This window comes from Sciurus carolinensis, chromosome 11 (assembly GCF_902686445.1).
Source record: "Sciurus carolinensis chromosome 11, mSciCar1.2, whole genome shotgun sequence".
NCBI lineage: Eukaryota > Metazoa > Chordata > Mammalia > Rodentia > Sciuridae > Sciurus > Sciurus carolinensis.
The window spans coordinates 125,499,983-125,525,090 of NC_062223.1; the positions used below are offsets into that span (position 1 = coordinate 125,499,983).

Sequence of the window (25,108 nt, forward strand, 5' to 3'; positions counted from 1 at the left end):
TAGAGTGATTGGGGCATGATTCTGCCTTCTTTTTTGGGTGGGGGTTGAAAGTGCAAAAGAGAAGGAATCTGTGGGATTCTAGACAAAGTGACTACACCAGCTTTTCTGGCAAACTCATGAGGAGCATCAAACTCTAGACAGGGAAGAGCAGCAAGAGGCTTCCAAGGAGATAAGACCACAGTAGCAATGCAAATATTCCCCTGCCTGAAGCATAGTACAGAGGAAGCTGAAAGCTGTGAGGTCAAGGATGCCATTTAGGTCTGGCCATCAGATATTTAATCAGTAATGTTCATAGACAGATTCACCATGAGGAGTAGAAGCCTGTCCCACCCCACCTCCATCTCTCAGACACTTCACAGTGTGTGATTCTAGAAACCTGGTGGAAAAGGGGAGTTGAATCTGATGTGCTGAGTCTGGTTCCTAACCAACTGGTGGAACGAAGCCTGGAAAGAATGATTAATTCCCATTAGGAAAAAAAATTACATTCCTTCCTGCCTACGTAGTTTTCCTTCTTTCTCTCCCCTGCAAACTATTCCTCAATCACTTTAACAACATTTATTCAAAACTTACCATGCTCCATGCAATACTAAGCTCTAGGATATCATAGCCGTGACCCCTATCCTCATGGAACTTACTCTGATGGGAGTCTCGGACCTTGGATGAATAATAATAGCTAAGTCTTTGCATACTGTGTGAGAGGCATTTCTATAAGTCCTTTTTATCTTTTGGTCCACTTTCTCTTCCCACCACCCTGAGAGTTATACAACTGGTATCCCTATTTGGTTCAGGCAGGAAAAGGAAGTAGCACCTTTTATTTTTATTGAGACTTTAAACAAAGAATTATTAGCCAGGTATTCGAGAATTTAAAAAGCCAAAGGGGGACACTTAGTCAATAGAAATTTCAGGAAGCCACTAAAATTGATAGACCTAGGGAACACAGGGAAAAGGTCAGGTTAACCAGACCTTATAGAAGGGTGGATGAGGAACCCCTTTAACTGGAACCCAGACATCTGAGGAGGGATTGCCTAGTTACTGTTGGCACCACAAGTGCTCCAAGGAGGGGTTCCAAGAAAATTAAGTTTATCCCTGGAGGGAAGGGATACTGTTCAGGTGGTGCTGGTATCTCCGTGGGAGCTGGTTCTGGAAGTGGGGGAGGGGACCATAAGATGGAACCCATTGTAGCACTGAAACCAAGTGAAGAACTGCAAGAGGCACAGGAGTTAGGAAGAAATGTGTTCCTTTCTCTTCCTCCAACCTTCCAGTGTCCCTGCTGCACTCCTTATTGGCAATTTAACAGGCAGTTACTTTACAAAGGCAGAATCATAAAGCAGAGCAGAGAACTGTGCATTTAAAGTCTATGGACAGTTAATAACCAGTGTAGCCTTGCCTTTGGCCACTCAACATCTGTGCACTAATCAATTAAGTTATGATTTCAGCACACACATTCTTAAAAGGTTAGATTATATCTTAAAAGATGCAACATATGTATTTGGCTCTATTTAACAAAAAAGATAACTTTATGCTTTTGCTTAACCTCCCTACTTATGGTTTCATTGGCATAGGATCCTAAAACAGTGATACTGTGTGAGCTTTGAAATTGACTGAATCACTGTTATATTCCTAAATGAAAGCATTTCTTCCTCCACAACTAAGTCTTCCAAATGAACAAAAATGAAAATTTCAGGTGTGGAAGAGTTTTTCCCCATTTCTGCATTTTGATTCTTGGACCTATGTATTTGGGCTACAGGAAAAAGCAAAACTGTATATTATTTACTCATGCATACAATGCACCTCATAAGATGTATCTAGTCTTTTCAGAGCATCACACCGAAATCATAGTTTGGTTGAGATTTCACTGGACCTTTCCAACATTCCATCAGGCTAGGTGTTTTGGGTAATAAGGTTCATGGTAAGACAGGCAATTTCCACAGACATGAGAACATTCCTGTTCCTCCTTTGTAGTGAAACGAGTTCTCTGCTTGAAAAAACAAATGCTGAGTAAAATATCTTGATGAAGAGTAATGCATTCTGTAAGTCCACAATCAATGGTGCTGGCAGAAACACTATTAGTAGAATTACATATCCAATTACATATTAGTAGAATATACATATCCAAAATAAATGCTTAATCCAGCATTTGTTCATACTGGAATGGATTTAACACAAGCAAGCTGTTATCAAATAGCTATGAATTAATATAGATCTGTCCAGATGAAATGGATGATCAAATGTTCTTACCATTGGAGAATTTTTCATTAGTGTCTTTCAGGAACACCCTTGATTGGAGTTTAAGGATTTAGCTGTCAACTTGTAGTTATTGACAGAATATCCACTTATAAGTCGTCTCTCCCTTCTAAAATTGTTAGTCATAAAAAGCAACAACTGAGAAACCATAGATGTGCAACAGAGGGGAGGCTGCAACAGAGCAAAACTACATGCTTATGCATCTAACTCTGTCATCCTGATCTGCTTGAGTTTGTCCTCTCTTTGGTCATTTTCCCTTAAGCCAGATTGCTATTACACATACCCAATTTTGCGTCTCAATAACCCAGAAAATCCAGTAATGAGCAGTTTGGGTCTCAGGATTGCTTGATGATCCATAGTTCAAGGAACTGAGTCCTGGGGCAGTTAAATTAATTGCCAAAAGTCACTGAAGTAGGAAACAACAGATGTAAAAATTCAAATTTAGGCAGACTGTCTAGAATATTTACTCATAATCATTATGTTACAAACAACTAAGAAAATACATTGGTATTAAAAGTAGGAAAAATACAGAACACTTACAAAAACCAGAAGACAATTCAAACTGGGGTTTTAGAAAAGATCTTCATGATAAACACTTCCTGAATGCTTTTCATTTTGCAAAACTGAAACTGTGTACACACAAAAACAGTACTCCCCATTCATTCTACCTAATTCCTTGACAACTACATTCTACTTTTTGTTCTCTGTGAATTCAATCATTCTGGGTACTTCAAAAAAATAGAATCATGCATTATTTGATCATTGGTGTCTGGATTATTTCACTTGGAATTTATTTTCATGGTTCATCCATGTTGTAGCATGTGCCAGGATTTTCCTCTTTTTAAAAGTTGAATAATATTCCACCTTTTGTTTATTCATTCATCTGTCAATGCACATTTAGTTGCCGCCACACCTTTTACATATGTGAATAATGCAGATTTCTGTTCAACCTCTTGCTTTCAATTTTCTTTTTTCTTACATTCAGTACTGAAACATTTAAGTCTTTTTACTTATAAATAGTAATTGTACATCTTTAAGGGGTACAGAGTGATGCTTTGGTACATTTATACATTGTTTATTCATCAAGCAAGATACTTAGGTTATCCATCATCTCAAACATCCTTTATTTACAATGAGAACACACAAAAATCTGCTCATCTAGGTGTCTGGAAGTCAAGATATATTGGGTAGGAGTTTAAAATCGTTCTTGAGAGAAACATCTGTCTCGAGAAAATGAGTTTAGCTTTGAGATGTGAACTTGTAGTTGACAAAACAAAGAGGAAAAAAGAAGAGAACTTTCTAAGGAACAGAAACAAGAAATTAAAGATGGTTTTGAGCTGTTTGATACAAAAATGAAGCAATAGATTGTCATGAATTAAAAGTGTCAATAAGAGCCTTGGAATTTGATGTAAAAAAAGTTGATACTGAAGATTCTTAAAAATTATGACAGAGAAGTCACAAGGAAAATCAACTTTGAAGATTTTAATGAAGTTGTGACAGACTGTATATTGAAAAGAAATCCACATGAAGAAATACTGAACTTGTTTAAACTATTTGATGATGATGTTTCAGGTAAAATAAACTTGAGGAATTTGCAACGTGTCACAAGAGAATTGGTGAAAATATGAGTGATGAAGAACTTTGGGTATGATTGAAGTTTGATAAAGATGGAGAAATAAAACAAGAGGCGTTCATTGCTATTATGACCTTTGACATTTAAAGAATTACAAAGATAAACACTAAGAATGTTGCAATTACCATCTTATAATCTATTTTTGTGCCTGGAGCAATGTTAAAAAAGAAACCAACTTAGGTCTTTTTCCCAAAAGGACCATAATTAAGCATCTTCTGTATTTATGTTTTACTCTTAAGTTTCTTTGTATAAGCAGTGATGTTAGTACTCAAATAGTTTAGCTTTGTATTCATAATAGAGATTGCTATAAATTTTTTTTTAAATTGAATCATGTGGTATATATTCTTTCAAGATTTTTTATTTAACCATCAGTTATTACTTTTGGTGAATGCATATTTTTAGACTCACTAATAAGTGTTAATTTTCTTAGTATTTTAAAGTTTGGCAAATTTTCTATTTTACTTTGCTTTCTAAAATCTGTTAACCCTTTTAATAGAATATTCTAAAATCTTTTCTCTTTACATTTTTACTAGTTTCTGAAGCAAAGATCAAAATATAAATCATAATAGAATGATACTTTTTTTCCCATTACCAAGATCTCATCAAATTTGACACTCTGTTTCAATATTAGATGACTTGGCATAGGTCTCATTTTTTCTTAAGGAGTCATGTTTTTTCAGTTTGGAGGGAATAAGTATTGTGCATATGGGTCTGACCCAATCATCCTTGTGTTCTTGAACTCTTTGGCCTGTTAATGCAAGAATGAAAGTTAAATCTGAATATTTCTTCCTTAAAAATTGAATGAATAAAGTTTGAACCACCTAACCTCATGAAAAAATGATTTTTTTGATCTTGAATATATGAAAATGTAAAATGGCAAGCTACAGAAGTAATAAAGGTTATGTTTTTTTTTTTGTAAACAAATGGGATACATGTTGTTTCTCTTTCTGAACATGGCGTAAAGGCATAACATTTGTGTAATCATAAATTTACATAGGGTAATGTTGTTTGATTCATTCTGCCATTTTTTCCCTTCCCCCCCTCCCCTCCCACCCTTCCCCTCCATCTATACAGTCCTTCCTTCCTCCATTCCTGCCCCCCTCCCTAAACCCAACTCCAACCCCAACACTAACCCTTCCCACCCCCCATTATGTGTCATCATCCACTTATTAGCGATATCATTCTTCCTTTGGTTTTTGAGATTGGCTTATCTCACTTAGCATGATATTCTCCAGTTTCATCCATTTGCCTGCAAATGCCATAATTTTATCGTTCTTTATGGCTGAGTAATATTCCATTGTATATATATACCACATTTTCTTTATCCATTCATCAACTGAAGGACATCTAGGTTGGTTCCACAATCTGGCTATTGTGAACTGAGCAGCTATGAACATTGATGTGGCTGTATCTCTGTAATATGCTGACTTTAAGTCCTTTGGGTATAGGCCAAGGAGTGGGATAGCTGGGTCAAATGGTGTTTCCATTCCAAGTTTTCTAAGGAATCTCCACACTGCTTTCCAGAGTGACTGCACTAATTTGCAGCCCCAGCAGCAATGTAAGAGTGTACCTTTCTCCCCACAACCTCGCCAACACCTGTTGTTGCTTGTATTCTTGATAATTGCCATTCTAATTGGGGTGAGATGGAATCTTACAGTGGTTTTGATTTGCATTTCTCTTATTACTAGAGATGTTGAACATTTTTCCATATGTTTGTTGATTGCTTGTATATCTTCTTCTGTGAAGTGTCTATTCATTTCCTTAGCCCATTTGTCAGTTGGATTATTTACATTCTTGGTGTAGAGTTTTTTGAGTTCTTTATAGATTCTGGAGATTAGCGCTCTATCTGAAGTATGATTGGCAAAGATTTTCTCCCACTCTGTAGGCTCTTTCTTTGCATTGCTGATAGTTTCCTTTGCTGAGAGAAAGCTTTTTAGTTTGAATCTATCCCAGTTATTGATTCTTGCTTTTATTTCTTGTGCTATGGGAGTCCTGTTGAGTCTGGTCCTAAGCCGACATGTTGAAGCTCTGGACTTACTTTTTCTTCTATAAGATGCAAGGTCCCTGGTCTGATTCCGAGATCCTTAATCCATTTTGAGTTTAGTTTCGTGCATGGTGAGAGATATGGGTTTAGTTTCATTCTGTTGCATATGGATTTCCAATTCTCCCAGCACCATTTGTTGAAGAGGCTATCTTTTCTCCATTGCATATTTTTGGCCCCTTTGTCTAGTATGAGAAAATTGTATTTATTTGGGTTTATGTCCGTGTCCTCTATTCTGTACCATTGATCCACCTTTCTATTTTGGTACCAATACCATGCCATTTTTGTTACTATTGCTTTGTAGTAGAGTTGAAGATCTGGTATTGCGATACCCCCTGCTTCACTCTTTCTGCCAAGGATTGCTTTAGCTATTCTGGGTTTTTTATTCTTCCAGATGAATTTCATAATTGCTTGCTCTATTTCTGTAAGGTACATCATTGGGATTTTCATTGGAATTGCATTGAATCTGTATAGCACATTTGGTAGTATGGCCATTTTGACAATATTAATTCTGCCTATCCAAGAACATGGGAGATCTTTCCATCTTCTAAGGTTTTCTTGAATTTCTTTCTTTAGTGTTCTGTAGTTCTCATTGTAGAGGTCTTTCACCTCTTTTGTGAGATTGATTCCCAAATACTTTATTTTTTTCGAAGCTATTGTGAATGGGGTAGTTTTCCTAATTTCTCTTTCTGAAGATTCATTGCTTATATATAAAAATGCCTTCGATTTATGTGCATTGATCTTATATCCCGCTACTTTACTGAATTCACTTATGAGATCTAAAAGTTTTCTGGTGGAATTTCCTGGTTCCTCTAAGTATACCATCATATCATCAGCAAATAGGGATAGTTTGAGTTCTTCTTTTTTGGTCTGTCTAATTGCTCTGGCTAGAGTTTCAAGGACGATATTGAATAGAAGTGGTGAAAGAGGGCATCCCTGCCTTGTTCCAGTTTTTAGAGGGAATGCTTTCAGTTTTTCACCATTTAGAATGATATTAGCCATGGGTTTAGCATAGATGGCCTTTACAATGTTAAGGAATGTTCCCACTATCCCTATTTTTTCTAGTGTTTTGAGCATGAAGGGGTGCTGTATTTTATCAAATGCTTTTTCTGCATCTATCGAAATAATCATGTGATTCTTGACTTTAAGTCTATTGATATGGTGAATGACATTTATTGATTTCCTGATGTTGAACCAACCTTGCATCCCTGGGATGAAACCCACTTGATCATGGTGCACTATCTTTTTAATATGTTTTTGTATGCGATTTGCTAAAATTTTGTTTAGAATTTTTGCGTCGATGTTCATTAAGGATATTGGTCTGAAATTTTCTTTCCTCGATGTGTCTCTGTCTGGTTTAGGAATCAGGGTAATATTGGCTTCATAGAATGAGTTTGGGAGAGTTCCCTCCTCTTCTATTTTCTGGAATACTTTGAGAAGTATTGGAATGAGTTCTTCTTTAAAAGTTTTGTAGAACTCGGCTGAGAACCCATCTGGTCCTGGACTTTTCTTTGTTGGAAGGCTTTTGATGACTTCTTCTATTTCATTACTTGAAATTGGTCTATTTAAATTGTGTATGTCCTCCTCGTTCAGTTTAGGCAGTTCATATGTCTCTAGAAACCTGTTGATGTCTTCGAAATTTTCTATTTTGTTGGAGTATAGATTTTCAAAATAGCTTCTAATTATGTTTTGTATTTCAGTCGTGTCTGTTGTGATATTTACTTGTTCATTCCAAATTTTAGTGATTTGGGTTTTCTCTCGTCTTCTCTTTGTTAGTGTGGCTAAAGGTTTATCAATTTTGTTTATTTTTTCGAAGAACCAACTATTTATTTTGTCAATTTTTTGTATTGTTTCTTTCGTTTCAATTTCGTTGATTTCAGCTCTCAGTTTAACTATTTCCTGTCTTCTACTACTTTGGTGTTGGTCTGTTCTTCTTTTTCTAGGGCTTTGAGCTGTAGTGTTAGGTCATTTATTTTTTGAGTTTTACTTCTTTTATTAAATGCGCTCCATGAAATAAATCTTCCTCTAAGTACTGCTTTCATAGTGTCCCAGAGATTTTGATATGATGTTTCTTTGTTCTCATTTACCTCTAAGAATTTTTTAATTTCCTTCCTAATATCTTCTGTTATCCATTCATCATATAGTAGCATATTGTTTAGTCTCCAGGTGTTGGAGTAGTTTCTGTTTTTTACTCTTTCATTAATTTGTAACTTCAATCCATTATGATCTGATAGAATACAAGGTAGTGTCTCTATCTTCTTGTATTTGCTGACATTAGCTTTGTGGCATAATATATGGTCTATTTTAGAGAAGGATCCATGTGCTGCTGAGAAGAAAGTGTATTCGCTCTTGGTTGGATGGTATATTCTATAAATGTCTGTTAAGTCTAAATTATTGATTGTGTTATTGAGATCTATGGTTTCTTTGTTCAATTTTTGTTTGGAAGATCTGTCCAGTGGTGAAAGAGGCGTGTTAAAATCACCTAGTATTATTGTGTTATGGTCTATTTGGTTTCTAAAATTGAGAAGGATTTGTTTAACATACATGGATGAGCCACTGTTTGGGGCATAGATGTTTATGATTGTTATATCTTGCTGATTTATGCTTCCCTTAAGCAGTATGAAATGTCCTTCTTTATCCCTTCTAACTAACATTGGCTTGAAGTCCACATTATCTGAAATGAGGATGGATACTCCAGATTTTTTGCTGAGCCCATGTGCATGGTATGTTTTTCCCCATCCTTTCACCTTTAGTCTATGGGTATCTCTTTCTATGAGGTGAGTCTCTTGCAGGCAACATATTGTTGGATCTTTCTTTTAATCCAATCTGCCAGTCTATGTCTTTTGATTGATGAATTCAGGCCATTAACATTCAGGGTTATTATTGAGATATGATTTGTATTCCCAGTCATTTGGTTCATATTTAAAATTTTTGACACATCTTGGTTCCTCCTTTATTTGACAGTTCCTTTAGGATAATTCCTCCCTTTGCTGATTTGTTTCTTTGTTTTTTATCTCTTCCTCATGAAATATTTTGCTGAGAATGTTCTGTAATGCTGGCTTTCTTTTTGTAAATTCTTTTAGCTTTTGTTTATCATGGAATGATCTTATTTCATTGTCAAATTTGGAGGTAAGTTTTGCTGGGTATAAGATTCTTGGTTGGCATCCATTTTCTTTCAGAGCTTGAAAAATGTTGTTCCAGGCCCTTCTAGCTTTTAGGGTCTGGATTGAAAAATCTGCTGATATCCATATTGGTTTCCCCCTGAATGTAATTTGGTTCTTTTCTCTCACAGCCTTTAAAATTCTGTCTTTATTTTGTATGTTAGGTATTTTCATTATAATGTGCCTTGGTGTGGGTCTGTTGTAATTTTGTGTATTTGGAGTCCTATAAGCCTCTTGAACTTGATTTTCCATTTCATTCTTCAGATTTGGGAAATTTTCTGATATTATTTCATTGAATAGATTGTTCATTCCTTTGGTTTGTTTCTCTAAGCCTTCCTCAATCCCAATAATTCTCAAATTTGGCCTTTTCATGATATCCCATAGTTCTTGCAGATTCTGTTCATGATTTCTTACCATCTTCTCTGTTTGTTCAACTTTGTTTTCAAGGTTAAATATTTTGTCTTCAATATCTGAGGTTCTGTCTTCCAGGTGTTCTATCCTATTGGTTGTGCTTTCTATGGAGTTCTTAATTTGGTTTATTGTTTCCTTCATTTCAAGGATTTCTGTTTGGTTTTTTTTCAATATCTCTAACTCTTTATTGAAATGATCTTTTGCTTCCTGTATTTGCTCTTTTAACTGTCGATTGGTGCTATCATTCAATGCCTGCATTTGCTCTTTCATCTCATCATTCAATGCCTGCATTTGCTCTTTCATCTCATCGTTTGCTTCTCTGATCATTTTAATTATGTACATTCTGAACTCCCTTTCTGTCATTTCTTCTGCCATGCTGTCGTTGGATTTTATTGATGTAACATCTAGATTTTTGGGGGGGATTTTCTTCCCTTGTTTTCTCATATTGTTCAGGAATCAGTGGGTCATTAAGATATTGCAGATTTCCTCTATCAACTTATAATGTCCCTGAAGATTCCTAGTATATCCCCTCTTATCCTTCAGTAGCCTGAAGTCTTGGAGGAGGTTGATACTGCAGAGCTCCACGAAGAAGCTGCCTCTCTAGGTGTGGTAACCCTCAGGTGGCGTATATTCCCTGCTAGTGGGCAGAGGTGCCTCCACTTGTTGACCAATGGTCATCCAATGGGGAACTAGACTGTGGGCTGAGGCAAGGCCTGTTTGTGCCTATGTCTCTGGCTTTACCGTCCCTGTGGGAAAACCTCCCCCGGCCAGGAAGAGTCACTCGGTGGGGACGTCTTGCTGGTCAGTTGCCCTCCTAGAGGTTCCCCTCAATCTACAACTACCACCTGGGCTGGGCTGTCTTCCTCTGCAACGATCCCAGGGGCCCGGACCTACGTCCTGGGCCTGGGAGCCTCACCCTTTGCAGGCGAGTCTCCTTAGGCTGCCTCTCCCAGAGAATCTGCCCGCCGCCCTGGAAACTTCGCTCCGCCCCTAGGCGTGTCTCTGTGCGGCTCTTCCAGCAAGAAGCCACCTAGCTCCTGGGACCCTGCTCTGCACCAATCGCCTGGCTATGCAGCCCCTCCCCCGAGCCACCACCTGGAGCCCCGTACAATAGCTCCGAGACCCAGAGACCCGCCACACACCTCCTCCTCTGGACAGCCGCCCGGTTTCCGACGCAGTCACTAGGAGTCCAAGCAACTCACTTCGGGTCTCCTCCTCCCGCCAACCACCCGTAGCCCTAGGCAGTCACTCCAAGTCCAAGTGACCCACCCTGTTCCTCCTCCTCCTCCTTGGGGTAGCCCCCCGGGTGTTCAGGAGCGGTGGCTCTGAGACCAGGTGACTCACCACGCTCCTCCTCCAGGCAGGCCACCGGTGTTCAGGAGCGGTCGCTTTTAGTCCAATCACCTCACCACTCGCCTCCTCCTCTGGCAACCGCCTGTGGTTCTGATGCAGTCACTCCCAGACTAAGCGTCCCACCGCTCTCCTCCTCCAGGCAGGTCACCAGTGTTCTGGAGCAGCTGCTCCGAGTTCAAACAGCTCGTCACGCAGCTCCTCCTCCAGCAACCGCCCGCGGCTCTGATGCAGTCACTCCCAGGTCAAGCAACACGCCACGCTCCTCCTCCTCCTCGGGGCAACCTCCCAGCACTCAGGAACGCTCGCTCTGAGTTCAAACAGCTCACCACGCAGCTCCTCCTCTGGCAACCGCTTGTGGTTCTGATGCAGTCACTCCCAGACCAAGCGTCCCGCCGCGTTCCTCCTCTTCCTCCGGGCAGTCCCCCGGTGTTCAGAAGCGGTTGTTCTGGGTCCAAACAGCTCGCCACCCAGCTCCTCCCCAGGCAGCCCCCCGGAGCCCCAGTGGCTGCTCGAGTCCAAGCGCTATGCTGAGCCGCCTCCTCTACGATGATCCCAGTTGTCCGTGTTTACCGCTCCAGTGGGGGGAGGGGCGTCTCTCCGAGTAACTCCACTTCACAAATTCCCTGCGTTCCGGGGCTACCGCCCCATCCGGGTCGCCTCCCCAACAGGAGAGACTCACCCGGCAGCTTTGAGTTGGTCCCAAGTCTCTCACTATCTCCTCTTTTGAATCTTGCGTCCTGGAGCAGCATGAAATGCAACGGCCCTCTAGTCCGCCATCTTGGCCCGCCCTGCATAAAGGTTATGTTTTACGAATATAAAGGAACATTCTGTGATTCACCAGGAGACAGTAGATAGAATTTCCAGTATTGGAGGGCTCTTCTGCCTTGCAAGATTTTGTTAGGGGGAAACAAATGACTATGGGAGATAGGCACAGAAAAGTGATACCTATTCCAGACTTTCACTACTATTGTTCCTGATTATATGGCCTTTCCTGGGAAGAAAGTTGGATTGTCTATTTCAGTGACCTTTCTTTAAACTTCTTATTTTACATTTAAAATAATTTGAGGTATTTTAAATACCGTCAGCCTCCTAGAGTATTATATTAAGAGTCATCCATCAGAAACTTAATAGAAAACTAGTAGGGATTACTAGAACAGTGGTGATATTTCAAAGAATTCTCTGGAAAGCAAGTTAATTGTTCACCTTGAGGAGAATTTAATTTGAATGTGATATCAGTGTTCATAATAGTAATCATATTCAGAGCAACAAACTGAAATTGAAAAATTTTTATTACTTATACTTATGATTGCCTTCTGTGTCTTGATCATGAAATATATTGAAAGAGAAGAATAAAACATTAAAGCAAATCTAGGGAAAAATCTGATCTTCTAGCTATTTTGTATCAGACAATATTGTGAATTATAATTTCCCTCTGTGTAATAGAACACTAACACTTATTCCTCCAACCTACCCATGATTTGTACCCCTTAAGCAATCTCTCCCCATCCTTTCTCTCTTCTTCTCTCCCTGGCCTCTGGTAACTAACCACTCTAATGCTCACATTCTTTTACATATATTTACAGAAACTGAATTGCTGGATCATGTTCTAATTCTATTTAATTTTTTGAGAATTTGCTGTGCTGTGTTCTACATAGGCTACTACAAAATTTTACATTCCAACCAAAACTGCACGAGGGTTTCAACTTTCCTACATTTCTTAACAGTTGTTACTCTGTGTTTGTTTGTTTTGTTTTTGACAATAACCTTCCTAATGGATATGAAATGATAGCTCACTGCGGGTTTTTTGTTTGTTTGCTTGCTTTTAAATAAGTAGAAGAATGGCTCCTGGTTTTCCCATGAGAACCACAGATCTAGAGTATGAGCCAAACAAAAGTCCAAGTTGTCACTGTGGTTTTGATTTGCATTTTCCTAATGATTAGTCATATTGAGCATCATTTCCTATGTTTATTCACCACACATATTCTCAAGCAAAATATCTACTCAAGTCCTTTGTCCATTTTTTATGACAATTTTTTATTAGTTCTAATTAGTTATACATGACGGCAGAATGAATTTATGCATTTCAATAATCATACATAAATGGAGTATAATTTCTCATTTTTCTGATAGTACATATGGTAGGATCACATCGGTCATACAGGCATATATGTACATGAGGTAATAATTTCTGTTTTGCCCTACTATCCCTTCTACCCCCACATCCCTTCCACTCCCTTCACTCCCCTCTACCTAATATAAAGAAACTCTATTCTTCCCTAGCACCCCCCACCTTTTTGTGAATTAGCATCCACATAACAGAGAAAATATTCGGCCTTTGGTTTTTTGGGTTTGCTTATTTCACTTAACATGATAGTATCTAACTCCATCCATTTACCAGCAAATGACAGAATTTTATTCCTCTTTAAGCTGAGTAATATTCCATTGTGTGTGTGTGTGTGTGTTTGTGTGTGTGTGTGTGTGTGTGTATACCACTTTTATAAACAAAAGTGCTGAAGGACACCTAGGTTCATTCCACAATCTAGCTATTGTGAGTTGAGCTGCTATAAACATTGATGTGACTGCATCACTGTAATATGCTGATTTTAAGTTCTTTGAATATAATCCAAGGAGTCAGGTAACTGGATCAAATGGTGGTTCCATTCCAAGTTTTCTGAGGAATCGCCATACTGCTTTCCATAATGGTTGTGCTGATTTGCACTCCCATGAGCAAAGCATGAGTGTACATTTTTCCCCACATCCTCACCAATACTATTCTTGTATTCTTGATAATTGCCATTCTGATTGAATGAAATCTGATTGAGGTGAAATCTTAGAGGAGTTTTGATTTGCATTTCTCTAATTGCTATGGATATTGAACATTTCTTCATACAGTTGTTGATCGATTGTATATCTTCCATGAAGTGTCTGTTCAGTTCCTTGGTCCATTTGTTGATTGGGTTATTTGTTTTTTTTGGTGTTAAGTTTTTGAGTTCTTTATATATCCCAGAGATTAATGCTTTATTTGACGTGCATGTAGTAAAGAGTTTCTCCCAATCTGTAGGCTCTCTTCTTCACATTATTGATTGTTTCTTTTACTGAGAAGAAACTTTTTAGTTTGAGTCCATCCCGTTTATTGATTCTTGATTTAATTTCTTGTGCTTTAGGGGTCTTTTTAAGGAAGTCAGGTCCTAGGCCAACATGGTGAAGATTTAGGTCTACTTTTTCTTCTAGTAGTCGCAGGGTCTCTGTTCTAATGCCTAAGTCTTTGATCCATGGTGAGTTGAGTTTCATGCAGGGTGAGAATTAAGGGTTTAATTCTAAGATGACAATCATTTGAACATATATACAAAGGTTTTTTTGTGATTTTTCTATTCTATTACAGTGTTCTATATGTTTATCTTATGCCAATACCATATTGTTTCAATTACTAGAGCTTTGTAATGAGTTTTAAAATCAGGAACCGTCAGAGCCCAACTTTGTTCTACCTTTCCAAGAAAGTTTTGACTATTTGTGATCTCTTAAGATCTCATATGAATTTTAATATTCTATTTATTTTGCTCAAAAACACTTGTATATTTGAAGTTGGAGCCCTGGGATCACTGAAACCAAAGTTCAGATATTCTTTAAGGATTTTTAACTTGTTGATTTTTAATAAGTTACTTCATATATTAGAACTGTTTTGAATTCAAACAAATTGTGATGATCAGTACAGACAGTTCTGATATACCTACACCAAGGTACCCACTATTGCTAACATCATGCATTACTATGGTATGTTTGTCATGATTAATGAACCAATGTTGATACATGATTTTTAACTTGTCAATATTTTACTAATATTTTCTTAGTTTCACCTAATGTTCTTTTTCTGTTCAGGACACTGCATTACATTTAGTTGTCTTGTCTCCTTAGGCTCCTTGAGACCACCATGGTTTTTAAGATCATTCTTGTCTTTCATGACCTGGATGGTTTTGAAAAATATTGATCAGATATTTTATATTCATCTGATAGCTTCCTCATGGTTGTACTGGAGTTAAGTGTTCTTGGGAAGAAGACTAATTGGATAAAATACCATTTTCTTCCAATCCTATGAAGGGAACTATCAACATAACTTATTATATAATCTATCACTCAGTCTTGGTCATATGGCTGAGAGAGTTCATCAGGTTTTTCTCCTGCGGTAGAGACCCCCTCCCACCCCTCCACACTTTTCACACTATGCTTTTTTGATGTGGCTGTGCACAGCTCATGCTTAAGGGCTCAAGTTATATTTGGTTAATGGTGGATTTGGTAAATTATTTGGAATTTTTCTACATACAGATTTGTCTGCTTGCCCCCAATTTCTTTCTCTTTTTTGTTTCTCAATTATTTATTTTCATCCTTTGAGCTCATGGGTATTTGTTGGATTCATATATTTAGGTTGTTGTTCAAATTGTTATACTTTTAGGCCATTGGGAGATCTCTCCATTTGCTCCTCTGTCCCTTTGATATACCCCCATCATGTTTCCAGACACATCTTTTTAATTTGCTCCTCCATTCCTAGCATCAACCATTTCTCCAAGGACCTCTAATTGGACCTCTTTTGGAGAATGGTATTATAAACCAAGGTCAGAGGGCTAAGTGTGCATTACTCTTGGTGTCATGATATCTAGACCCTCATCTGACAGGGCAAGGAAATACATATTTGTTTAACTCATATAAACATACATATTTATAAATTTTTCTATATACATCCATCTGTATCTATATCAAACCCATGTGAGTTCATACTGATGTCTCCAAGAGAAGTGATTTGTCCTTTCCATCTACATTATTAAATTTGTGAGTGAAGTCACTTGTAGTACTCCTTTATTACCCTCCCAATGAACTTGGAATCAGTGATGATAACCATCTTTTTGTTTCTCAGACTGTTACTTTGTGTCCTCTCTCACTCTCACTTGCCTCTCTTTCTTAGTTAGCCTAGCTAGAGATTTATCATTTAAAAAAATCTTTTCAAAAAACAAGCTTTTAATCTGTTTTGTTTGATCTTCTCAATTTTTCTGTTCTTGATCCAGTTCATTGATTTCTTCTCTAAGTTTCTGCTTATGTTTTATGCAGTTTGTTTTAGGCTTACAATGCTCATTTTTCTTGTTTCCCAAAGTGAGTGCTTAGGTTTTACTTTCCTGCCCTGGTAGATGTCCTCCAGCACAATACGTTGAGAGCAGAAATCTTTGTCCTTTCTGATTGTAGGTGTAAAGTACTTGGTCTTCTACCTTAACTGTGTTATGTGTTTTTCATAGAAACCTCTATTTGATTGAAGATATCCTTTTCTCTTTTTAGTTTATTGAGTGTTTTGTTGTGAAAAAATAAAAGACTCTTTTCCAGACACTTTTTCTGCATCTATTGATAGTTAAAGAGTTTGTAATAGCAACTGTTCTTCCAGCAGTGTCTTTGTTATACATGAGACAAGAGTGATGATTTTACTATGTCTAGCCTGGAAAATTACCAACAATATCCTAACTGCAAAGAAAATTAAGCATGTTTTCCACCTAGGCAGATCTGATTTGTTAATAAAAAATTATGCTATTTAAAATACTGTGCCTTCTATTTAGTTTTTAGCCTATTTTAATATAACTTTATATTCATATTTAAAAGTCAAAAAGAAAAAAGAACAAAAATGTGAATTATTCATAACAAGACTGTTACAGGAAATATTTGGTAAATTTTTAAAAATATTTTTCAGCTCTCTTTTGAGATTCCCTGTCTGTTCACTTATTTCCTTTCAGTCCCTGAAAATATTCATGAGATTTTTTTTTTTAAATCTTGTCTGCTAATTCCAACATCTGGATTGAAAGGCCTTTTATATTAAATCTCTAAGAATTTTTTTCCTGGTGTCATTTCTATACAAATAAATAAATAAGCATATACTAGAAAAGAGTATCCATTCCATTTTTAGGACTAGGTAATACATCTAAAAACTGGAATTTTCTACTGCTAAAATTTTGGTGAATAAAAAAATTTGGTATATTGAGGGAAGTGTGATAATGGGTCAGTAGATGGTAGATGTTTAAATGAAATGAAATGAAATTTCACTGAATATATTTTAATGTGTTTGTGTTGATAAATTTGCATTAATGTTTTCCCTTGTGCATGCATGTTATTTCAATATATGAATGAGAATCATATTTGATTCAAACAATCTTGGTTGTTCTACTTTTATACTTTAGTTACCAAGACTTTTGTGAAGCTTGTTGCTTCTTATTTATTCATTTATTTTTGCCTGGCCTCATTCAAGTTGGGTGTTCAGCATCCAATCAAGGCAATTCCTGTTTATCAAATAGCAAATCTCCAGAGAATTAAATAACTGTGAGTTACCATAAGCCAACACTTAATGCAGTTGGGTGCACAATCAAGAGAAAGAATTTCAATAGCCATTAAAATCAAATCAAAACCACCCACTATATGAAGTAACAATGCTCTGATATTGAAAATGCCAGGTCTTCCTCTTGAAACACAAAGGAACAATTTTAAAATGAAGATTCTTCTTGCTCAACAAAGGCAAAGCAAAGGCTTTGCTAAACATTGATTCAGAAATTGTTGCTTTATTTTGTTTTGTTCTGTTACAGTACTGGGAATTGAACCCAGGGATGCTTTGCCACTAAGCTGCATTCTCAGAACTTTTAGTTTTTATTTTGAGAAAGGGTCTCACCAAGTTACTGAGGCTGACCAAGAACTTGTGATCTTCCTGCCTCCACCTCCCAAGTTAATGGAATTATAGGCATGTGCTCCATGCCCAGATGATTCAGAAGTATTTTTAATCTTTTTAAAAATTGTTTTTAATTTTTTTGTTCCAACTAGTTGTACATGATAGCAGAATGCATTTATACATTTTGATAGATCATACATAGGTAGAGTGTAATCTCTCATCTTTCCGATTATACATATTGCAGGATCACATGGGTCATGCAGTCATACATGTACATGAGGTAATAATGTCTGTTTCACTCTACTATCCTTCCTACCCCCATACCCCTCCGTCTCCCTTTACTTCTGTTTACCTAATATAAAGTAACTCTATTCTTCCCTATTCCCCCAGCCCTTATTGTGAATCAGCATCTGCGTATCAGAGAAAACATTCAGCCTTTGGTTTTTTGGGTTTGGCTTATTTCACTTAGCATGATATTCTCTAACTCCATCCATTTACCAACAAATGCCAGAATTTCATTATTTTTTAAAGTTGAGTAATATTCCATCAAATATATATATATATAGAGAGAGAGAGATACACACACACACACACACACACACACATTTATATATCACATTTTCTTTATCCATTCATCAGTTGAAGGGCATCTAAATTGGTTCCATAGTTCACTTATTGTGAATTGAACTGCTATAAACATTGATGTGGCTATGTCACTGTAGTATGCTGATTTTAAGTATTTTTAAAGTCTGAAATGCAAAATTAAACAAGGTATCCTCTCTCTCTCTCTCTCCCCCCTTCTCATTCTCTCTCCCCTCTTCCCCTCCACCTCTTCTATCCCCCTAGACTGACCTCTGCCATCCCCATGATTCAAAGGGTAAGAGGGCCCACATACATCAAAACCCCACACCTTAAACAAAATACTATGCTACACTGGCTTTTACAATCTGATTGCCTGTTTCAAGAAAGTTGTCTTCATGTCTTTTTTCATTCTGACTCTGTAAAATTCAACTTGAAAATTCTTCAGAAAAGATGCATTCTCCAGCACAGACAAAAACAGAGGGTAAACTTTTCTAGTAGAGAGGTAGTTCACTTAAGAATTTCATGTGGCATAATAGAGAAAAGGATCATGGGAATCCAGACCAGGAACTGCAGTAGGCCTCTGATGGAGAGAAATGCCAGGGTTATTTTTTATCCAAAGCCCTTCCATCCTGTCCACAGCTGTGCTTCTTCCCACATCAGTGTTGCTCGGTTTCTATTTGTTTTGTTTGCCTACTTCTTTTCCCACCATCTTTCTGCTATCTCACATCTTCTTCTTACTCATGACTTCATCTTACATGGGGCACTTTCTTCATGCTATCTCTATGCATTCTATCATCTTCACCTACTGCTGGAGACCATTTGTATGTTTTCCTTATTCCCATGAGAAGAAACTGGGTAGCTATCCTTGAACTAGGCCCTCCATTCCTAGTCCAATCACCTAATTCAATCATGTCCCCAGGGTTACCTGGTCAGCAAGAGTCATGATAATCCAAGCCAATTCCACCCACATCAAATTATCTCTCAAATCTTAGTTTCCACAAACTGATGTGCCCCTAAAATTTTCCTTGATACCTTATCTCTATGTCTGTCCATTTTTTTTCTGACCTGAGATTATCCCAAGAGCTCTTTCAGAGTAAGATTTGACTCATGTTGCCAGTGAACTTGGGAAGCTGGGGTTAGCTCTCCTGTACCTACAGAACCCATGATCAAAAGGACTATGCCAGGATGTCTTGAGGCTAATTCAAAGACAATTCCAACCCAGGGGAGTGGGTGTAGATGAGGATAGAGTATGATCACAGAATTCTCAGTGCAGTCTTGGAATAATTTTGGCCCATAAATTTGCATTTTCAAACAGGACATAATGAATAATCTAGTCTGAGCCTATTCACAGCAGCAGTAGCATGAGAAAAGTAAGACTCCATGCCCTCAGTGAGTACAGCTGGCTTTCTCACTCCCTATTGGCCAGAATAGGACTTTGGGGAAGGGGTAAAGTGGGTAGTAAATTAAAAAAAGACCTCAAATCCAGGAGCAGTGTAGAACTAGAGGCCCTCAGGGAGGTTGCAATAGTTACTGTGTTGGCAACAGATAATCTCCGTCCTCCTTTTAAAATTCATGAAGTTGATGTCCTCACAGAAGGTCATACAGGACAGTCTTGAATAATGATACATACTCTTCCCTGAGGAGGTGAAAGAGGGGAAATACAACTGAAATGACCCCATTTTACCTAGGATGTCTTCAGATCCTCACTAACTTGTCTCCAGGTCCAAATGAATTACAGGACTAAGTCTACTAATTACCGACCCAGAGAATGGATTCTGACCCCTTACTGGTCAGGGATATCAGCCTCCCCTTCACCCGATTTTGTCTGAAGTAAGAGTCCATCTTTTCCATCCCTCTACGACCTCATCCACCCCAGTCACCTACTCATTATGAGGACCAAAGAACACCACTGCTTCCTCTTTATACCCACATTACCACTTTTTGTGAGTACATAAAAGTTCTCAGTAGCACAGAATTGCTTATACTTCAGGACGCAGGACGTCATGGTGCTATAGCACAATCCAAGATGATATCTTCTACATTTGTGGCACACTGTTGCAGTACCTGCCAGATACAGAAAGAGGTTCTTAGACAACCCAGTCTGGAGAAGTTTCTCTGGGCCTGAGATCTTCTTTGCAGAGACTTACTATTGCCTAGGGGTTCCTAACTTTATTGGGTTAGGACTCCTTTGATAATATTGTGAGATATGACCTTTACAGATATAGACCAAATGTTTTATATCATTTCAGGAGGTAAGGTTCCTGAAAAAATTATCCATGGGCCTTAAGTAAAAAACTCCTTATCTAAACTGATGATTTCATCCAGTAATGGATAAAAGGAAGCAAAGAAGGGGATTTAAGCCTCCTTACTCCAAGAAATGGACTAAATATGACTGGGAGATTAAAATCCACAGATTCTATAGCAAGAATGAGTTGTTGCCCTCTCTGAAGTTGGAGGGGAGGTTTACACAAATGACCTATTTGCCAAGGATTTTAAACCAGTCATGGTCCTACCTTTTACAGAGTCTTGAAACTTAGCTGTAAAGAGAAGAAAAAAAAAACTCTCTTGTCATAATATCAAAGACATTTGTCATAGCCCCAAGAGACAATTTTGGAGACTTCCCCTTCCCCAGGGTCTGTCCCTCTCTGATCCAACCACCAGCTACCTTGTTAGTCTTCAGGACTTACCCCAACAGGGGCAGATGAGGAAGGCAGAGCCCAGCAGAAACAGAAGGAACATTTTGGAATTTCTGTCATGCACAGCTTCCTAAGGAAGGTGCTGGTTGTTCTCTCCTTTGATCTGTCCTTGAGCTATTCATCTAAATGATATAATCATAAAATTTCAGGGACAGACAGTACCTTCATGTTCCCCAAACTGAACCACCAAATATGATTCCCTCATAGCAGTTCAAAGAGGATTCTCACTCTGATTTTTCACAAATCCTCCAATGAAAGTAAAACTGTGATCTTCCTGATCCTCAAGCAATCTTCCTGATTACTCCTACTTCAGTGTTTTAAGTCTTATTAAATTTAGGAGGTGTTTCTTATAGCTTCTTATGTACTGTCTTTAAAAAGGTATTTGACAGCAAATCTCATTCATTCTGCCTACTAACTTCTCCTCACCTGGGTTCATTTTCTTTCCTTCTCCACTATCATTATAATATAATCCATTACCACTTCTTGCCTGTACCAAGAAATAGTCTTATTTTTTTCTCCTTGTTTCTATTCTTGCCCCCTTACAATAATTTCTCTGTGAAGCACTCAGAAAACACTTTTTATATCATAGATGCCACGTTCCTTCTCAAAGCCCTCCAATGATTTCTCTTCACATGTATAAAAAAATTCAAAGCTCTAATAGCCAGAAGAACCTTCCCCAATCTGAGTAATGGCCACCTCTTTGATGTCTTTTCCTACCATATTCCTCTTGCTTACTCAGATTCCTGCTCAAATGTCACCCTCTCAAATAAAACAGCATTTCCTCTGGTCCCACTCTTTTCTCTATTTTGTTTTTATAGCAATCTCACTACCTCACTTTGTATATCTAGCTGTTCACTTTTTGACACCTCTACTAGAACAAAGCAAGTGCTTTGCTTCATGTACATGGCATATCCAGGAGCAGGATGCTTGGAACACACAAAATAGCCAATAAAGATTTGTGGGGTAAAGTAATGATAGTCTTCCCACATCCACTCCTGATTTAGGTAATGTACATTAAAACTAAACTCAGATACTACTTTTACTTAAGTCTCAATAATCTAAATTTGGTAATACCACAGTGCTGGCATGATTGGAATAGAACAAGCACTGTCATACATTGTTGGTGAGGGTGTAAGCTAATGCATCAGTAAGCAGGAAAATGAGACAATAGTTTTCAAAATTACAAAGATATAGTGATCACAACCCAGTTGTTCTAAGAAATGAGACTTGCACATTTGGTAGTCTCTAGTATTTTTCAGGAAATAAATGGAAAAAATGACTAATTTCTTGTGAATCCTTCATAGTTTCAATTAAAATGCAGGACTACAAAGTTTTTACTTAATTTATATTACAACTCTATCTCTTTTGTTTTATACTAATTTTCAAAGACAGAATCAGAATAAAATAAATTTAGAATTATATGTATACATATAATCTACACATCATATAATAAATATAACAATTTTATGTATATAAATTACCACATTGCATATATAGAATAATATAAAATTAGAATAGCTGATAATCAATCATTGCTTGATCTCACATTAAACACCTAACAGTCTCAGCATAACAATATTAAGATCATCACCAATTATGGTTGCTAAAATAGTTTCAAATTTTTGTTTATGCTCTTCAGTGTAGTGTTTTTATGACTATTCTGTTCTACTGCATCCAGTCACAGAGCTATTGCACACTCTGCCTTTTCATCTTTATTGAGTCTTTGTTTTTCTAGGTTTATATTTAAAATTTATCACCAGCCCATATGTTGAGATCTCTCTAGTAATTTCATCAGAAGCAATTTCTCCCTCGTGGATTCTTTAGGAGGAGCCTATGGGAACAATAATTTTAAAATACAGCATGTCAAAACGCTTTATGTTCTTTACACCTGAACATGAATTCTGCCAAAACAAAATCCTTGGTTCATATTTTCTTTCTTTATGTATCATAAATATATTCCTCCATTTATAAGGGTCTGAAAATTAACCAAATTCCTATCCCTCATAAGCTGTATGGTCTCTTGGATGAAAAGTTCAAAGGACTTTTTTCTTTGAAGTTGAGTAATTTTACAACATGTCTTGGTTTAGATCATTCTAAGTAAAAAAAAAAAAAAAAATCCTCAGGTACATAATGTGCGCTCTTTCAATGTGAAGTTTAGTGAAGTTTCAATTCTTTTAAAATAATTTCAGGAAAGTTTCTTGTTATAATTACTAATTAGTATTTGTTCTGAGTTTTTTAACCCCTGTTTTTTTTCCAGGAGCTTCTTTATTTCTGTATTGTGCTTTTTTAGTAAAAAGATACTTTTTGAAGCATTAAATATCATTCTTCCTTCAGTTTAGATTTTAGTTTTTTCTCTTTTTCACTTTCTATTTCTATTCAGTCAGTATGTCAATATTTACTCTCTGTTCCTTATATTTTCATGGGGAGGGACATCAAGAAAGGATGTCAAGGATGCAAGGCACTCATCACTCCATACCCAGAATTTTTCTCAGGTTTAAGTCTGCACTACCTTGAAGAATACAGTCACATCTCCCACAGGAAAAAGAACAGGTTCATTACCACTACCACAAGTGGTATGTTCCTTAAGCTCAGTGTTCTTAAGCTTTGGCACAAACCCACAATGTGATAGCATGGAACTGGGCCTCACTTATTTCACGCCACATGATTCAGGGAACCTGAGAAGTCAATATCGACCAATGCTGATCAATGTGAAGCTTTGGCTTCTGCTTCTGCTATGAATAATGAAGTCCTTTGGTTTTGACCCAGGAGTTTTGTTTCTTTCACTAGCATCCAATAACAGGCTACTTGAGAGTTTGCAAATACAGTAAAATCTGAGACCCCCCTATAGCTCTTGACACTTTGGGAAATAAGGATAACATGGTAACAGAGTCATCTGTCTGGAAGATAAAGGACAAGGTGTCTCACAAGACAGGGTTAAAAGGGATGAGAAAACTTCCCGGAATTCAGTAGCTAAAGTTCTCGCCAAATTGGGAACAGGTGAGGGCATCCCCACTATCTTAGCTATTTGCATTGGTTTCTCATCACTGTATGACAAATTGTCACAAACTTAGTGGTTTAAAACACTGAAGTTTGGGCACAGTGTGACTGATACATTAGCTATATATTGTTAAGTAATCAGTTTTTCAAATCTTGATGGTTTTATGTCTTACCAGGATAAAATGGAGGTGCAATTCAGGGTGACGGTTCTCATCTGGAGCCCAGGACCTAACAACCCAGTCCAACAACCTGAAAAGGACTAATCTTGGCAACCACTACATGACAGACTTAGAAGCAGATTCTTCCTCAGTCAGGTCAAGTTATAGTCACAACCTGGTTGATACTTTGATTACAGTCTGTGACAGCCTCTGAAGCAAAGAATCCAACTAAACCACACCCACGTTTCTGACCAAAGACTCTGAGGTATGCCATTTCATTTTTTTCAAGACCTTAAGATTTGGGAAATTGATTGTACTGCGATGTGTAACTAATATATTGATCAAAATATCAAGGACTGCAGGACAAAAATAAAGCAGCTCAGGTAGGGATAGAAGGAAAGAGCCTCAGATGCTGGGAGATGTTTGGGGATGAAGAAGGCAGCTCCACTACTGAGGTGGGTGGCAAAGACAACCATCCCTGCAGACAGGCCTCCCCCTCCGCCCTGCATGTGCCACACTCGTGACCAAATAACAAACTCCCTACAGCTATTTTAACCCCAGAAGTGTGTGCATTAAACAACTTGATCTTTTTCTGCTAGAAAAAGAAAAAAGAATTCAAATGGTAGAATTTAGGGAAAACTTGTGGTGAGACTCAAACACAAGGCTGAATTGGAAACTATGCGACCAGCTGTGATCCACACTCTACCTCAACTCTCAGGGTTGAGGGTTCCTCAACTCTCAAGTCCTATGAGCCACAGGTCCCTTGACTAATGATTTTGTCACTTGGAGCCTCTGACAACAAAAAGGCCACCACCACCTCAAACATCCCTTGGGAATTTGAATTCTTCAGCCTCCTCCTATAGTAGCCCTTTTATTGAAAAGTAGCTATTGATCTACGACTGAGCTCTCCTAAACTTCAATGCCTGACCCTAGGAAACTTGTGACTTTCTGATCTAATACTCCCACTTTACTCAGATTCAGTGATTAAACATGAGGTCAAAAAGACCTCAATAATCAATCAAAATGGTATATTCAAGAATGCAAGTGGCTTGACCTGAGTGACATCTCAGTTTTCCATAAAAAAAGTGACAGCTATCTCCAGTCTAGGACCTGAAATAAACCTCCCACATCAATGAATTCATGATTT

The 25,108-nt window shown here is 37.7% G+C and overlaps 1 protein-coding gene and 1 pseudogene across 1 annotated transcript; one reads left to right on the forward strand and one right to left on the reverse strand.

Annotated features, from left to right (window-relative positions):
- Positions 1-3,477: 3,477 nt before the first annotated feature.
- Positions 3,478-3,964, forward strand: LOC124960099 (centrin-3-like; annotated as a pseudogene).
- A 14,359-nt stretch (positions 3,965-18,323) lies between these two features.
- On the reverse strand, positions 18,324-24,162 carry Pate2 (prostate and testis expressed 2). Its single transcript, XM_047518654.1, has 7 exons — positions 23,977-24,162; positions 22,564-22,637; positions 20,798-20,928; positions 20,624-20,647; positions 20,046-20,174; positions 19,586-19,746; positions 18,324-18,690 (listed from the first exon to the last, which is right to left on the reverse strand). The coding sequence occupies exons 3-6, from the start codon at positions 20,847-20,849 to the stop codon at positions 19,610-19,612; spliced, it is 342 nt and encodes a 113-aa protein (XP_047374610.1). The 5' UTR covers positions 20,850-20,928; positions 22,564-22,637; positions 23,977-24,162; the 3' UTR covers positions 18,324-18,690; positions 19,586-19,609.
- Positions 24,163-25,108: the final 946 nt, after the last annotated feature.

Excerpts from the sequence above, each read along its gene's own strand:
- Pate2 (XM_047518654.1), bottom strand. The coding sequence starts at position 20,849 with ATGTTCCTTCTGTTTCTGCTGGGCTCTGCCTTCCTCATCTGCCCCTGT. Across the intron at positions 20,648-20,797 it reads CCTCATCTGCCCCTGTTGGG|CTAAGTTTCAAGACTCTGTA; the intron begins GTAAGTCCTGAA and ends TTCTCTTTACAG. Across the intron at positions 19,747-20,045 it reads TTATGTACTCACAAAAAGTG|GGAAGAGTATGTATCATTAT; the intron begins GTAATGTGGGTA and ends TCACCTCCTCAG.